Below are 16,759 nucleotides of genomic sequence, written 5' to 3'. Positions count from 1 at the left end.
AGCTGTGGCATATCGGGAAAGGTGGTTAAATCCTTTGCCGGAATGGTACCTCGCAAAAACCGACCGATTTCGCGCAGCGCACGAAAACGTTCGACGCCATTTCAGCAGCGTATTCAGGTCGGACTGTTGTGATGTATACCGGTCGCGATCGTGGAAGCGAAAGTCTTCACACAATAGCTCTGCGTACATATCCCACAGCTTGCGCGGTTCTTGCGGCATCCCAGGTGAGAGAATAAGCGCAAAGAAATGGCGAAATTGGGATGGCATTTGGAATGTGGCCGCTTCCTGTAGAGCCCGTTCCCACTCGGAATCATCTAGCAACAGTCCTTCTCTGATGACAGCTTGCTGGAACGTTGCATACACTGTGCCGTCAACAGTGCGCAAATTCTCGAACGATGTTGGTCCTTTGCGGTTAGCACAGTAGCAATCGCAAACAGTAGCGCTCGAAGAGCTGCATACCGCAGGACACCATGCGTCCAACTACCGTTTTGTGCGAGGTACGGGTGCGACGTATCCACTGCTTGGTGCCAAGTTCGTGCCACGGTTGTCGCTGACGCGCTGTCGGTTCACCGTACCGATAGTACATGGGTACGTCGTGATAAAGGAGCGTTTTGGCGAAATCATCGTTAGCCGCAAGCAAGAAAAACTGAGTCAGCATTGTACGTTTTCCCCGGTTTAACGCGCACGAAAGGTTCTCGTTCGCTCGGTAAAACACGTACTGCTGGTTCTCCAGATGGATGGGCAGCGTCACGACGGTGTGCGTTTTCGCCTGCAGCTCGAAACGCATGATACGCCAGCAGCTGTCTGTCGGTGATAGGTAGCGTGCGTCGATGAACTGCTGTATCTAATCATTGCCACCAGTGAGAGATACGCTCAGCCGATCCTATCTCTCTGAACCTTGTACACGTACTTGTACAGATTTAAGGGAATCATATCAGGTATGATTCCATATTAGGTATGATTCCATTAGAATAATCTGTATCTGTAACGCGTAGTGAAAGGTAAACCGGCATCTTAACAAGGCGTCATCATTTCTGATTATCATTTACTTGTATCAGCGTTAAGTCCTATCCGCCTTTCATTTGCTACGAAGGAGGAGGATATAATTTGGCTTAATTAACTACCTCAAAGTGTACGTTTTTATCGGCCAATTGAAGTACAATTTGTCAAAGAAACAAAAGAAGTGTTAGAGGGTGCAAAAGAAATTAATGATCAAATTTTGACCACATTGGCTCTTAAAATAATCTTAAGTGACACAGATGATGTGATAGTGTCTTTTAATTTTTATATGAGTATGATAGATGGGAAAGTGTTTGCCTATGTTACTAATACTCAATCAATGAAAACTTGTTGTGTAAGTGGAGCTATGCCAAGCCAGATGAATAACTTGAATGAAGTGGAAAATGGATTTTGTGTTCGTCCTGAAATTTTGAACTTTAGAATTTCTCCGTTACATTGCTGGATGCGGTTTTTAGAGCGTCTGAAATACTGAAACAAACTAGTATGACCACACGGTCCAATGATCAGCAACATCAGGAACTAAGTTCAGATTCCGATGGACAGGACAGTGCAGGGCTTGGAGAAGAAGGCTGTATTACATACACTAAATATTAGTTTTGCACATGTTGTTGAAGGTTTAAAGAGGTTTTGGAAGTTTTGCAAATGATATCAATATCTTTAGCAATAGTTAGTCTTCATCCAATCACACGACTGAACTATAATACAAGCGAATATCTTTAGATATTGTTACAATACCTGTCTATAAGGACTAGGCACCTCCATTACCTCAGGTAGTGGGCGATAACAATATTTTTTCAAAGGTAACTGTGATCTCGATTTTGTTTTGCCTACCTATAAGATCCTAATACTAATAATAGAATGTCGATACCTTAAAATTTGATGTCTCCAACTTTAAATAAAGTTTAACGAAAATGTTGAGTCTACAAATAACTTATAACACTGATTGGTTACAAATTTAAAGAGTAAATCTGGTACAATTTAGATGCAATCTGAGTAAAAAAATATAATTTAATGTAAAAAGAAATAAAAAAGAATAAATGTAAATAGTTACGAAAAAGGGTGACCATGCGTTTTTACTCATGTAACGTCTATTATTAAAACAGATGTCGGACCCCGGATAGTCACTGAACAGCATCAACATTTATAACCGTCGGCTTTATAAATGTGAGCCCTCGTGAACTATCCGTTGTCCGACGTGACTCTTGGTTTCGTGTGCTGAGCGGTTTGATAAAAAAAGCGCACTTTCGATGCTTTCGAAACGCCATGGTCACCCTTTTCGATGCAGAGCAATGTTACAGTTAATTTTTGAAAAATTAACGCAGTGTAAAAAAAATAAAATAAGTTATTTATAATGAACAAAGTAGAAATAAAATAACGAATCTAATGTAAAACAAAATAGCTACAATAAATATCAATATAATAACCAATTAGTGCTGTAAGTTATTTGTTTCTTAAATAAATAAATTGGCATTAGCGGTTAGTGTAGTATGTGGGGTTTTAGAGTAAAGTGTTGAAACTGTGTTAATAATTAATGCTATTCAATTTGAAAAAAAAAAAATTAAAATGAACAGTGAGTAAGGTTGCAAAGCTATTATTTAATTATTAAAGATACAAAATTGATTGTTTGTGTGTGTTCGTACATCTTTGAGTTTTTAACGTATGAGCTGACACAGTACGACAACCATTTCTTCATTGACATGTAAGCGTGAGAGTGCAATTTGATGTTGTTCGTTAAAAAAAAATAAAAGCGGCCATATGTGCTCCAATTATTAAATCGTAAAAATATAATAATAAGCATATACATAAAAAAACACATAACAAAACTTCCAAGACACGTCGGACCCCGGATAGTCACTGAACAGCATCAACATTTATAACCGTCGGCTTTATAAATGTGAGCCCTCGTGAACTATCCGTTGTCCGACGTGACTCTTGGTTTCGTGTGCTGAGCGAAAAAAAAATCACACAAAACATCCAAGACACGTCGGACCCCGGATAGTCACTGAACAGCATTAACATTTATAAGCGTTTGCTTTATAAATGTGAGCTCTCGTGAACTATCCGTTGTCCGACGTGACTTTTGGTTTCGTGTGGTAAGTGTGTTAACTTAATAATTATTTAATGGTTGTTTTGTGTGTATTATAAATTATCGTTTAAATACGGTTAGAATGTTTAAAGTTAAATAATAGTTTTGCAACCTTATGTATTAGAATGAGAGTGAAACAAAATCTAACCTAACTTTCTTAGCGCAATGCATAAAAGGTTACATAATACGCTTATTTTACACTTTGCGCTTGGCTACATCGCAATTGCAAAAATGTTTTGTGCAATGCTGTCGTGTAGAACTTTCTGTTTCGGTTGCATCAATCCGCTCCTTGGTGTTCACCCGCACAAAGAACATACGGTACTTGTGAGCACCAACGATATATTTGTTGCGACATCTTTGGCAATTGTTGTGATGATACTCCGATGCCGATCCCGGTGTCTCTAAAAGCAGAGTAGTGTATTAGTAAATGTGTAATAGTGTTGCGTACAATATGTGCATACGTACGTTAACAGTTACAGTCCCGTGATGTAGTTTCCAGAGGTCTGTCCCGATGCTGCTACTTGATGCTCTTGATTGACACCGCTGCTGCATGTTGTTTGTTCGCGTGCTCCCAAAGTGATGCGGCGACATGAAATAAATAAAAAAAAAGAAAAAATTAATAAGTGAATAACACCAATGGTAGGTATGGATAACGACGATACGTACATTATGTTTTACTGATTACGATGAATGTCAGTTGTCTTCGCCTCTGTTTTATGCTTGATGTGTGATGAATATCCACTTGCTCGTTGCAGCATCCGCGATAAGGTCTCGTTCAGCTTCTGAAAGCTATGGAAAATGGAATTGTAAATATGTTGCAAATTTTGAATAGAACGGTGAAACGATTAAAAAGGAAAAAATATGATAAAAAAATAACAGAATAACTGATAAAAGAAAACACTCCAACATGTGGTGATAGCTGAATCAGAGTAGAAAGTTGAATTAGTTGTCCTGGAAAGAGCAAATTGTGTAAGCAAAAAAAATTAAGCGTATGTTGTATGCATATTATTTGTGTGTGAAGAAATGTATAACTTACCTATTATTTGGGTCGTCATAAATTGGGCGAATCCATTCATCCTTGGGTTGAAGCTGGTTCGTCGACAAATAGTCAAATTATTACCTGTAGGTAGGAGAGGTTAGAGCTACTTGGTAATGAAATATTTTAAAACGGACTGGTTTTCGTTCCTTTTTTCACTTACCAACATACGAACGCGTTCCAGCATCATCATTGAATGTAGTGAGGCATGAGGCACAGACATTTTTGATAACTGTAGTAGGATTAATAAAAAAAGTTAGTTATTTTGTTATTAAATTTCTTATTTTATCTCTTTCTACTTACCTACATTGGAATGCATCCGAATTATTCGAAAGTCTCGATCGATGAACTTGGTCAAAGTTTATGTTTGTTTTCGGGCTGAAATAAAAAGGAAGGATATAAAGTTTTTTTTCTCTTAGATTTGTAGTTCTTCTTTTCACCTACCAACACGCGAATGCGTCTGAATCCGATGATTGAGGGCGTCCGAAAACTCGATGAGGGCGAACAAATTATTAACTGTAATCGATGAAGGAAAAAAGGTTCACAATTACTTCTTGCTTGTATTTGGTTCTTTCATTCGTTTTCCTTACCTCCATCCGAATGCGTTCAATCATCAGGACACATGGTATCTGTAATATGAATAAAAACAAAACAGATAGTAATGCAGTTTGTTTTTTCTTCGTTCCCAAATGTTCTTACCTGAATCCCCGAACACGTTCAATCGTCAATGATTTCTCGATACACAATGTTTCGCGTTGAGACACCATCTTGATTGTCGTGTTCAGGATTTGCGATCGGCGCAGCTATATTTGCTCGTGTCGTGACGCGGGACACTGCCACGTACAGCTGGCCGTGTGCAAACACATCCTTTGGCAGATAGAGGCCCAGATGGTTCAGTGGTTGTCCTTGTGCTTTATTAATGGTCATGGCAAAGCACACCTGCACCGGGAACTGTTTGCGGCGGATTTGGAACGGTTGGCCCTTGTCGTTGCTGTCACAGTAGATGCGTAGCAGCAGCACGTCCGTTCCTCACCGCTTGCCCGTCAATATCTTGGCGTGCAAGCAATGCGTCTTCATGTCCACAATCTGAAGACGCGTTCCGTTGCAAAGTCCCATGTCGGAATTGAGATTTCGCAACAACAGCACCGGTGTCGATCGCTTCAGCCGTAAGCGATGCAGTGGTATGCCGCTATTGTTGAGGTATTCGGATGGAATCTGTAAGTGTTCATGCTCCTCCGGGTGTAGCAATGTGTCCACGGAACGATACTACCTTGCCTGCCCGGGTAACTGATCTATCACAATGTTGTTAATGGCAGCAACGTCAACATTAAAAGGAGACAGGATCGCACGATCGGAAAAGAATCGATCTGGATCCTGACAGTTCCGTTGCGCATGTCTGGGTAGATGCGGGCAATCAGCTTATTGATGTCCTGAGCCGAGTTCGCCGTACGGGGTACAGCCATATCGTGCGGTATTTTTGCCAACGATGGGTCCGCTCCTGCAAACGTATCGTGTCGCCCTTCTCCGATACGCAGCAAAAAATTGGCAAATTCCTGCAGCTCGCTGGCTCGAGTCGCGTTAGGAGCCGTGCGTACCAGCATGTTAACGCACAGCCGTAGCGTCGTACAGAGGGACCATAGTGTGCTCCGTTTGATGCACTCGTTGATTATTTGTGCATCATTACCCTTTGGTACGATGGGCAAAATTTGACGGAAGTCACCGGACAGCAGTACCACCTTGCCGCCAAATGGTCGCTGCACGCCCGTTATGTCCCGAATGGTACGATCGACTGCTTCCAACGCTTATTGGCAGCTCATGGATGCTTCGTCCCACACGATTAGCGTTGCCTGGCGGATGAGTTCAGCGCGCTTCGACTGTACTGGGATGTTGCAAGTGGAGTGTCGGTTTAAGTCGAGCGGAAGCTTAAACGTTGAGTGGACCGTTCTTCCTCCACTAAGGAACAGCGCTGCTATGTTTGATTGGCGTCGCGTGTATGCGAGGACTTTTTCCAGCACGAAAGATTTGCCCGTACCGCCAGGACCGTCCAGGAAGAAAAAGCGATTGTCTTCAGCATTATAGATTCCGGTTGAGTTGGTGTTCACATCCGTATCCGTTGTAGTGCTCGTCGATATCCGAACTCGATCAATGGCCGCCGTAATTTTGTCGTACACTGTACGCTGCTCGTCGTTGAGTAGGTGTAGGGTGGCCAAAGTTTCACTGAGTCGAGATCGTTCACTGCGTAAGCCCGTTCGGTCGTGATGAACTCGTTCACCTCATTCGCATCGTTCCTGAGGTGCTCTCCAACGTGTTCATAATCCTGCAGCTGTGGCATATCGGGAAAGGTGGTTAAATCCTTTGCCGGAATGGTACCTCGCAAAAACCGATCGATTTCGCGCAGCGCACGAAAACGTTCGACGCCATTTCAGCAGCGTATTCAGGTCGGACTGTTGTGATGTATACCGGTCGCGATCGTGGAAGCGAAAGTCTTCACACAATAGCTCTGCGTACATATCCCACAGCTTGCGCGGTTCTTGCGGCATCCCAGGTGAGAGAATAAGCGCAAAGAAATGGCGAAATTGGGATGGCATTTGGAATGTGGCCGCTTCCTGTAGAGCCCGTTCCCACTCGGAATCATCTAGCAACAGTCCTTCTCTGATGACAGCTTGCTGGAACGTTGCATACACTGTGCCGTCAACAGTGCGCAAATTCTCGAACGATGTTGGTCCTTTGCGGTTAGCACAGTAGCAATCGCAAACAGTAGCGCTCGAAGAGCTGCATACCGCAGGACACCATGCGTCCAACTACCGTTTTGTGCGAGGTACGGGTGCGACGTATCCACTGCTTGGTGCCAAGTTCGTGCCACGGTTGTCGCTGACGCGCTGTCGGTTCACCGTACCGATAGTACATGGGTACGTCGTGATAAAGGAGCGTTTTGGCGAAATCATCGTTAGCCGCAAGCAAGAAAAACTGAGTCAGCATTGTACGTTTTCCCCGGTTTAACGCGCACGAAAGGTTCTCGTTCGCTCGGTAAAACACGTACTGCTGGTTCTCCAGATGGATGGGCAGCGTCACGACGGTGTGCGTTTTCGCCTGCAGCTCGAAACGCATGATACGCCAGCAGCTGTCTGTCGGTGATAGGTAGCGTGCGTCGATGAACTGCTGTATCTAATCATTGCCACCAGTGAGAGATACGCTCAGCCGATCCTATCTCTCTGAACCTTGTACACGTACTTGTACAGATTTAAGGGAATCATATCAGGTATGATTCCATATTAGGTATGATTCCATTAGAATAATCTGTATCTGTAACGCGTAGTGAAAGGTAAACCGGCATCTTAACAAGGCGTCATCATTTCTGATTATCATTTACTTGTATCAGCGTTAAGTCCTATCCGCCTTTCATTTGCTACGAAGGAGGAGGATATAATTTGGCTTAATTAACTACCTCAAAGTGTACGTTTTTATCGGCCAATTGAAGTACAATTTGTCAAAGAAACAAAAGAAGTGTTAGAGGGTGCAAAAGAAATTAATGATCAAATTTTGACCACATTGGCTCTTAAAATAATCTTAAGTGACACAGATGATGTGATAGTGTCTTTTAATTTTTATATGAGTATGATAGATGGGAAAGTGTTTGCCTATGTTACTAATACTCAATCAATGAAAACTTGTTGTGTAAGTGGAGCTATGCCAAGCCAGATGAATAACTTGAATGAAGTGGAAAATGGATTTTGTGTTCGTCCTGAAATTTTGAACTTTAGAATTTCTCCGTTACATTGCTGGATGCGGTTTTTAGAGCGTCTGAAATACTGAAACAAACTAGTATGACCACACGGTCCAATGATCAGCAACATCAGGAACTAAGTTCAGATTCCGATGGACAGGACAGTGCAGGGCTTGGAGAAGAAGGCTGTATTACATACACTAAATATTAGTTTTGCATATGTTGTTGAAGGTTTAAAGAGGTTTTGGAAGTTTTGCAAATGATATCAATATCTTTAGCAATAGTTAGTCTTCATCCAATCACACGACTGAACTATAATACAAGCGAATATCTTTAGATATTGTTACAATACCTGTCTATAAGGACTAGGCACCTCCATTACCTCAGGTAGTGGGCGATAACAATATTTTTTCAAAGGTAACTGTGATCTCGATTTTGTTTTGCCTACCTATAAGATCCTAATACTAATAATAGAATGTCGATACCTTAAAATTTGATGTCTCCAACTTTAAATAAAGTTTAACGAAAATGTTGAGTCTACAAATAACTTATAACACTGATTGGTTACAAATTTAAAGAGTATATCTGGTACAATTTAGATGCAATCTGAGTAAAAAAATATAATTTAATGTAAAAAGAAATAAATACGAATAAATGTAAATAGTTACAAAAAAGGGTGACCATGCGTTTTTACTCATGTAACGTCTATTATTAAAACAGATGTCGGACCCCGGATAGTCACTAAACAGCATCAACATTTATAACCGTCGGCTTTATAAATGTGAGCTCTCGTGAACTATCCGTTGTCCGACGTGACTCTTGGTTTCGTATGCTGAGCGAAATGAAAAAAAAATCAGACGAAACTTCCAAGACACGTCGGACTCCGGATAGTCACTGAACAGCATCAACATTTATAACCGTCGGCTTTATAAATGTGAGCCCTCGTGAACTATCCGTTGTCCGACGTGACTCTTGGTTTCGTGTGCTGAGCGGTTTGATAAAAAAAGCGCACTTTCGATGCTTTCGAAACGCCATGGTCACCCTTTTCGATGCAGAGCAATGTTACAGTTAATTTTTGAAAAATTAACGCAGTGTAAAAAAATAAAATAAGTTATTTATAATGAACAAAGTAGAAATAAAATAACGAATCATATGAAAAACAAAATAGCTACAATAAATATCAATATAATAACCAATTAGTGCTGTAAGTTATTTGTTTCTTAAATAAATAAATTGGCATTAGCGGTTAGTGTAGTATGTGGGGTTTTAGAGTAAAGTGTTGAAACTGTGTTAATAATTAATGCTATTCAATTTGAAAAAAAAAAATTAAAATGAACAGTGAGTAAGGTTGCAAAGCTATTATTTAATTATTAAAGATACAAAATTGATTGTATGTGTGTGTTCGTACATCTTTGAGTTTTTAACGTATGAGCTTACACAGTACGACAACCATTTCTTCATTGACATGTAAGCGTGAGAGCGCAATTTGATGTTGTTCGTTAAAAAAAAATAAAAGCGGCCATATGTGCTCCAATTATTAAATCGTAAAAATATAATAATAAGCATATAAAAAAACACATCACAAAACTTCCAAGACACGTCGGACCCCAGATAGTCACTCAACAGCATCAACATTTATAAGCGTTTGCTTTATAAATGTGAGCTCTCGTGAACTATCCGTTGTCCGACGTGACTTTTGGTTTCGTGTGGTAAGTGTGTTAACTTAATAATTAATTAATGGTTGTTTTGTGTGTATTATAAATTATCGTTTAAATACGGTTAGAATGTTTAAAGTTAAATAATAGTTTTGCAACCTTATGTATTAGAATGAGAGTGAAACAAAATCTAACCTAACTTTCTTAGCGCAATGCATAAAAGGTTACATAATACGCTTATTTTACACTTTGCGCTTGGCTACATCGCAATTGCAAAAATGTTTTGTGCAATGCTGTCGTGTAGAACTTTCTGTTTCGGTTGCATCAATCCGCTCCTTAGTGTTCACCCGCACAAAGAACATACGGTACTTGTGAGCACCAACGATATATTTGTTGCGACATCTTTGGCAATTGTTGTGATGATACTCCGATGCCGATCCCGGTGTCTCTAAAAGCAGAGTAGTGTATTAGTAAATGTGTAATAGTGTTGCGTACAATATGTGCATACGTACGTTAACAGTTACAGTCCCGTGATGTAGTTTCCAGAGGTCTGTCCCGATGCTGCTACTTGATGCTCTTGATTGACACCGCTGCTGCATGTTGTTTGTTCGCGTGCTCCCAAAGTGATGCGGCGACATGAAATAAATAAAAAAAAAGAAAAAATTAATAAGTGAATAACACCAATGGTAGGTATGGATAACGACGATACGTACATTATGTTTTACTGATTACGATGAATGTCAGTTGTCTTCGCCTCTGTTTTATGCTTGATGTGTGATGAATATCCACTTGCTCGTTGCAGCATCCGCGATAAGGTCTCGTTCAGCTTCTGAAAGCTATGGAAAATGGAATTGTAAATATGTTGCAAATTTTGAATAGAACGGTGAAACGATTAAAAAGGAAAAAATATGATAAAAAAATAACAGAATAACTGATAAAAGAAAACACTCCAACATGTGGTGATAGCTGAATCAGAGTAGAAAGTTGAATTAGTTGTCCTGGAAAGAGCAAATTGTGTAAGCAAAAAAAATTAAGCGTATGTTGTATGCATATTATTTGTGTGTGAAGAAATGTATAACTTACCTATTATTTGGGTCGTCATAAATTGGGCGAATCCATTCATCCTTGGGTTGAAGCTGGTTCGTCGACAAATAGTCAAATTATTACCTGTAGGTAGGAGAGGTTAGAGCTACTTGGTAATGAAATATTTTAAAACGGACTGGTTTTCGTTCCTTTTTTCTCTTACCAACATACGAACGCGTTCCAGCATCATCATTGAATGTAGTGAGGCATGAGGCACAGACAATTTTGATAACTGTAGTAGGATTAATAAAAAAAGTTAGTTATTTTGTTATTAAATTTCTTATTTTATCTCTTTCTACTTACCTACATTGGAATGCATCCGAATTATTCGAAAGTCTCGATCGATGAACTTGGTCAAAGTTTATGTTTGTTTTCGGGCTGAAATAAAAAGGAAGGATATAAAGTTTTTTTTCTTAGATTTGTATTTCTTCTTTTCACCTACCAACACGCGAATGCGTCTGAATCCGATGATTGAGGGTGTCCGAAAACTCGATGAGGGCGAACAAATTATTAACTGTAATCGATGAGGGAAAAAAGGTTCACAATTACTTCTTGCTTGTATTTGGTTCTTTCATTCTTTTTCCTTACCTCCATCCGAATGCGTTCAATCATCAACAATAAGCTCGACCAATAAGGCACGAAGGACACATGGTATCTGTAATATGAATAAAAACAAAACAGATAGTAATGCAGTTTGTTTTTTCTTCGTTCCCAAATGTTCTTACCTGAATCCCCGAACACGTTCAATCGTCAATGATTTCTCGATACACAATGTTTCGCGTTGAGACACCATCTTGATTGTCGTGTTCAGGATTTGCGATCTTCGCAGCTATATTTGCTCGTGTCGTGACGCGGGACACTGCCACGTACAGCTGGCCGTGTGCAAACACATCCTTTGGCAGATAGAGGCCCAGATGGTTCAGTGGTTGTCCTTGTGCTTTATTAATGGTCATGGCAAAGCACACCTGCACCGGGAACTGTTTGCGGTGGATTTGGAACGGTTGGCCCTTGTCGTTGCTGTCACAGTAGATGCGTAGCAGCAGCACGTCTGTTCCTCACCGCTTGCCCGTCAATATCTTGGCGTGCAAGCAATGCGTCTTCATGTCCACAATCTGAAGACGCGTTCCGTTGCAAAGTCCCATGTCGGAATTGAGATTTCGCAACAACAGCACCGGTGTCGATCGCTTCAGCCGTAAGCGATGCAGTGGTATGCCGCTATTGTTGAGGTATTCGGATGGAATCTGTAAGTGTTCATGCTCCTCCGGGTTTAGCAATGTGTCCACGGAACGATACTACCTTGCCTGCCCGGGTAACTGATCTATCACAATGTTGTTAATGGCAGCAACGTCAACATTAAAAGGAGACAGGATCGCACGATCGGAAAAGAATCGATCTGGATCCTGACAGTTCCGTTGCATATCTGGGTAGATGCGGGCAATCAGCTTATTGATGTCCTGAGCCGAGTTCGCCGTACGAGGTACCGCCATATCGTGCGGTATTTTTGCCAACGATGGGTCCGCTCCTGCAAACGTATCGTGTCGCCCTTCTCCGATACGCAGCAAAAAATTGGCAAATTCCTGCAGCTCGCTGGCTCGAGTCGCGTTAGGAGCCGTGCGTACCAGCATGTTAACGCACAGCCGTAGCGTCGTACAGAGGGACCATAGTGTGCTCCGTTTGATGCACTCGTTGATTATTTGTGCATCATTACCCTTTGGTACGATGGGCAAAATTTGACGGAAGTCACCGGACAGCAGTACCACCTTGCCGCCAAATGGTCGCTGCACGCCCGTTATGTCCCGAATGGTATGATCCACTGCTTCCAACGCTTATTGGCTGCTCATGGATGCTTCGTCCCACACGATTAGCGTTGCCTGGCGGATGAGTTCAGCGCGCTTCGACTGTACTGGGATGTTGCAAGTGGAGTGTCGGTTTAAGTCGAGCGGAAGCTTAAACGTTGAGTGGACCGTTCTTCCTCCACTAAGGAACAGCGCTGCTATGTTTGATTGGCGTCGCGTGTATGCGAGGACTTTTTCCAGCACGAAAGATTTGCCCGTACCGCCAGGACCGTCCAGGAAGAAAAAGCGATTGTCTTCAGCATTATAGATTCCGGTTGAGTTGGTGTTCACATCCGTATCCGTTGTAGTGCTCGTCGATATCCGAACTCGATCAATGGCCGCCGTAATTTTGTCGTACACTGTACGCTGCTCGTCGTTGAGTAGGTGTAGGGTGGCCAAAGTTTCACTGAGTCGAGATCGTTCACTGCGTAAGCCCGTTCGGTCGTGATGAACTCGTTCACCTCATTCGCATCGTTCCTGAGGTGCTCTCCAACGTGTTCATAATCCTGCAGCTGTGGCATATCGGGAAAGGTGGTTAAATCCTTTGCCGGAATGGTACGTCGCAAAAACCGATCGATTTCGCGCAGCGCACGAAAACGTTCGACGTCAATCAGCAGCGTATTCAGGTCGGACTGTTGTGATGTATACCGGTCGCGATCGTGGAAGCGAAAGTCTTCACACAATAGCTCTGCGTACATATCCCACAGCTTGCGCGGTTCTTGCGGCATCCCAGGTGAGAGAATAAGCGCAAAGAAATGGCGAAATTGGGATGGCATTTGGAATGTGGCCGCTTCCTGTAGAGCCCGTTCCCACTCGGAATCATCTAGCAACAGTCCTTCTCTGATGACAGCTTGCTGGAACGTTGCATACACTGTGCCGTCAACAGTGCGCAAATTCTCGAACGATGTTGGTCCTTTGCGGTTAGCACAGTAGCAATCGCAAACAGTAGCGCTCGAAGAGCTGCATACCGCAGGACACCATGCGTCCAACTACCGTTTTGTGCGAGGTACGGGTGCGACGTATCCACTGCTTGGTGCCAAGTTCGTGCCACGGTTGTCGCTGACGCGCTGTCGGTTCACCGTACCGATAGTACATGGGTACGTCGTGATAAAGGAGCGTTTTGGCGAAATCATCGTTAGCCGCAAGCAAGAAAAACTGAGTCAGCATTGTACGTTTTCCCCGGTTTAACGCGCACGAAAGGTTCTCGTTCGCTCGGTAAAACACGTACTGCTGGTTCTCCAGATGGATGGGCAGCGTCACGACGGTGTGCGTTTTCGCCTGCAGCTCGAAACGCATGATACGCCAGCAGCTGTCTGTCGGTGATAGGTAGCGTGCGTCGATGAACTGCTGTATCTAATCATTGCCACCAGTGAGAGATACGCTCAGCCGATCCTATCTCTCTGAACCTTGTACACGTACTTGTACAGATTTAAGGGAATCATATCAGGTATGATTCCATATTAGGTATGATTCCATTAGAATAATCTGTATCTGTAACGCGTTGTGAAAGGTAAACCGGCATCTTAACAAGGCGTCATCAATTCTGATTATCATTTACTTGTATCAGTGTTAAGTCCTATCCGCCTTTCATTTGCTACGAAGGAGGAGGATATAATTTGGCTTAATTAACTACCTCAAAGTGTACGTTTTTATCGGCCAATTGAAGTACAATTTGTCAAAGAAACAAAAGAAGTGTTAGAGGGTGCAAAAGAAATTAATGATCAAATTTTGACCACATTGGCTCTTAAAATAATCTTAAGTGACACAGATGATGTGATAGTGTCTTTTAATTTTTATATGAGTATGATAGATGGGAAAGTGTTTGCCTATGTTACTAATACTCAATCAATGAAAACTTGTTGTGTAAGTGGAGCTATGCCAAGCCAGATGAATAACTTGAATGAAGTGGAAAATGGATTTTGTGTTCGTCCTGAAATTTTGAACTTTAGAATTTCTCCGTTACATTGCTGGATGCGGTTTTTAGAGCGTCTGAAATACTGAAACAAACTAGTATGACCACACGGTCCAATGATCAGCAACATCAGGAACTAAGTTCAGATTCCGATGGACAGGACAGTGCAGGGCTTGGAGAAGAAGGCTGTATTACATACACTAAATATTAGTTTTGCACATGTTGTTGAAGGTTTAAAGAGGTTTTGGAAGTTTTGCAAATGATATCAATATCTTTAGCAATAGTTAGTCTTCATCCAATCACACGACTGAACTATAATACAAGCGAATATCTTTAGATATTGTTACAATACCTGTCTATAAGGACTAGGCACCTCCATTACCTCAGGTAGTGGGCGATAACAATATTTTTTCAAAGGTAACTGTGATCTCGATTTTGTTTTGCCTACCTATAAGATCCTAATACTAATAATAGAATGTCGATACCTTAAAATTTGATGTCTCCAACTTTAAATAAAGTTTAACGAAAATGTTGAGTCTACAAATAACTTATAACACTGATTGGTTACAAATTTAAAGAGTAAATCTGGTACAATTTAGATGCAATCTGAGTAAAAAAATATAATTTAATGTAAAAAGAAATAAAAAAGAATAAATGTAAATAGTTACGAAAAAGGGTGACCATGCGTTTTTACTCATGTAACGTCTATTATTAAAACAGATGTCGGACCCCGGATAGTCACTGAACAGCATCAACATTTATAACCGTCGGCTTTATAAATGTGAGCCCTCGTGAACTATCCGTTGTCCGACGTGACTCTTGGTTTCGTGTGCTGAGCGGTTTGATAAAAAAAGCGCACTTTCGATGCTTTCGAAACGCCATGGTCACCCTTTTCGATGCAGAGCAATGTTACAGTTAATTTTTGAAAAATTAACGCAGTGTAAAAAAAATAAAATAAGTTATTTATAATGAACAAAGTAGAAATAAAATAACGAATCTAATGTAAAACAAAATAGCTACAATAAATATCAATATAATAACCAATTAGTGCTGTAAGTTATTTGTTTCTTAAATAAATAAATTGGCATTAGCGGTTAGTGTAGTATGTGGGGTTTTAGAGTAAAGTGTTGAAACTGTGTTAATAATTAATGCTATTCAATTTGAAAAAAAAAAAATTAAAATGAACAGTGAGTAAGGTTGCAAAGCTATTATTTAATTATTAAAGATACAAAATTGATTGTTTGTGTGTGTTCGTACATCTTTGAGTTTTTAACGTATGAGCTGACACAGTACGACAACCATTTCTTCATTGACATGTAAGCGTGAGAGTGCAATTTGATGTTGTTCGTTAAAAAAAAATAAAAGCGGCCATATGTGCTCCAATTATTAAATCGTAAAAATATAATAATAAGCATATACATAAAAAAACACATAACAAAACTTCCAAGACACGTCGGACCCCGGATAGTCACTGAACAGCATCAACATTTATAACCGTCGGCTTTATAAATGTGAGCCCTCGTGAACTATCCGTTGTCCGACGTGACTCTTGGTTTCGTGTGCTGAGCGAAAAAAAAATCACACAAAACATCCAAGACACGTCGGACCCCGGATAGTCACTGAACAGCATTAACATTTATAAGCGTTTGCTTTATAAATGTGAGCTCTCGTGAACTATCCGTTGTCCGACGTGACTTTTGGTTTCGTGTGGTAAGTGTGTTAACTTAATAATTATTTAATGGTTGTTTTGTGTGTATTATAAATTATCGTTTAAATACGGTTAGAATGTTTAAAGTTAAATAATAGTTTTGCAACCTTATGTATTAGAATGAGAGTGAAACAAAATCTAACCTAACTTTCTTAGCGCAATGCATAAAAGGTTACATAATACGCTTATTTTACACTTTGCGCTTGGCTACATCGCAATTGCAAAAATGTTTTGTGCAATGCTGTCGTGTAGAACTTTCTGTTTCGGTTGCATCAATCCGCTCCTTGGTGTTCACCCGCACAAAGAACATACGGTACTTGTGAGCACCAACGATATATTTGTTGCGACATCTTTGGCAATTGTTGTGATGATACTCCGATGCCGATCCCGGTGTCTCTAAAAGCAGAGTAGTGTATTAGTAAATGTGTAATAGTGTTGCGTACAATATGTGCATACGTACGTTAACAGTTACAGTCCCGTGATGTAGTTTCCAGAGGTCTGTCCCGATGCTGCTACTTGATGCTCTTGATTGACACCGCTGCTGCATGTTGTTTGTTCGCGTGCTCCCAAAGTGATGCGGCGACATGAAATAAATAAAAAAAAAGAAAAAATTAATAAGTGAATAACACCAATGGTAGGTATGGATAACGACGATACGTACATTATGTTTTACTGATTACGATGAATGTCAGTTGTCTTC

The 16,759-nt window shown here is 40.9% G+C and overlaps 4 protein-coding genes across 4 annotated transcripts in view; all 4 read right to left on the bottom strand.

The window, feature by feature from the left end:
• LOC125770601 (uncharacterized) overlaps positions 1–12,079 on the bottom strand; it is a 28,464-nt gene extending 16,385 nt beyond the window's left edge. Inside the window, exon 1 of the mRNA XM_049440390.1 lies at positions 11,570–12,079. The gene's annotated coding sequence lies outside the window, so the exon portion shown is untranslated. The remainder of the gene's footprint in view (positions 1–11,569) is intronic.
• LOC125770566 (uncharacterized) overlaps positions 1–16,759 on the bottom strand; it is a 91,164-nt gene that overhangs the window by 3,431 nt on the left and 70,974 nt on the right. The gene's annotated exons all lie outside the window — the stretch shown is intronic.
• The window catches only part of LOC125770594 (uncharacterized), a 39,818-nt gene continuing 34,168 nt past the window's right edge, over positions 11,110–16,759 (bottom strand). The window contains exon 2 of the mRNA XM_049440375.1: positions 11,110–11,192. The gene's annotated coding sequence lies outside the window, so the exon portion shown is untranslated. The remainder of the gene's footprint in view (positions 11,193–16,759) is intronic.
• LOC125764013 (uncharacterized) lies at positions 11,348–12,229 on the bottom strand. The gene is made up of 3 exons (XM_049427775.1): positions 11,901–12,229; positions 11,664–11,819; positions 11,348–11,621 (listed from the first exon to the last, which is right to left on the bottom strand). The coding sequence occupies exons 1-3, from the start codon at positions 12,227–12,229 to the stop codon at positions 11,348–11,350; spliced, it is 759 nt and encodes a 252-aa protein (XP_049283732.1).

Source organism: Anopheles funestus, chromosome X (genome assembly GCF_943734845.2).
Source record: "Anopheles funestus chromosome X, idAnoFuneDA-416_04, whole genome shotgun sequence".
Taxonomy (NCBI): domain Eukaryota; kingdom Metazoa; phylum Arthropoda; class Insecta; order Diptera; family Culicidae; genus Anopheles; species Anopheles funestus.
This window is presented reverse-complemented; position numbering and strand designations above follow the sequence as displayed.

Excerpts from the sequence above, each read along its gene's own strand:
- LOC125764013 (XM_049427775.1), bottom strand. The coding sequence starts at position 12,229 with ATGCTGGTACGCACGGCTCCTAACGCGACTCGAGCCAGCGAGCTGCAG. Across the intron at positions 11,820-11,900 it reads CAGTTACCCGGGCAGGCAAG|CGGCATACCACTGCATCGCT; the intron begins GTAGTATCGTTC and ends CCTCAACAATAG. Across the intron at positions 11,622-11,663 it reads AAGATATTGACGGGCAAGCG|CAACGACAAGGGCCAACCGT; the intron begins GTGAGGAACAGA and ends CTACTGTGACAG.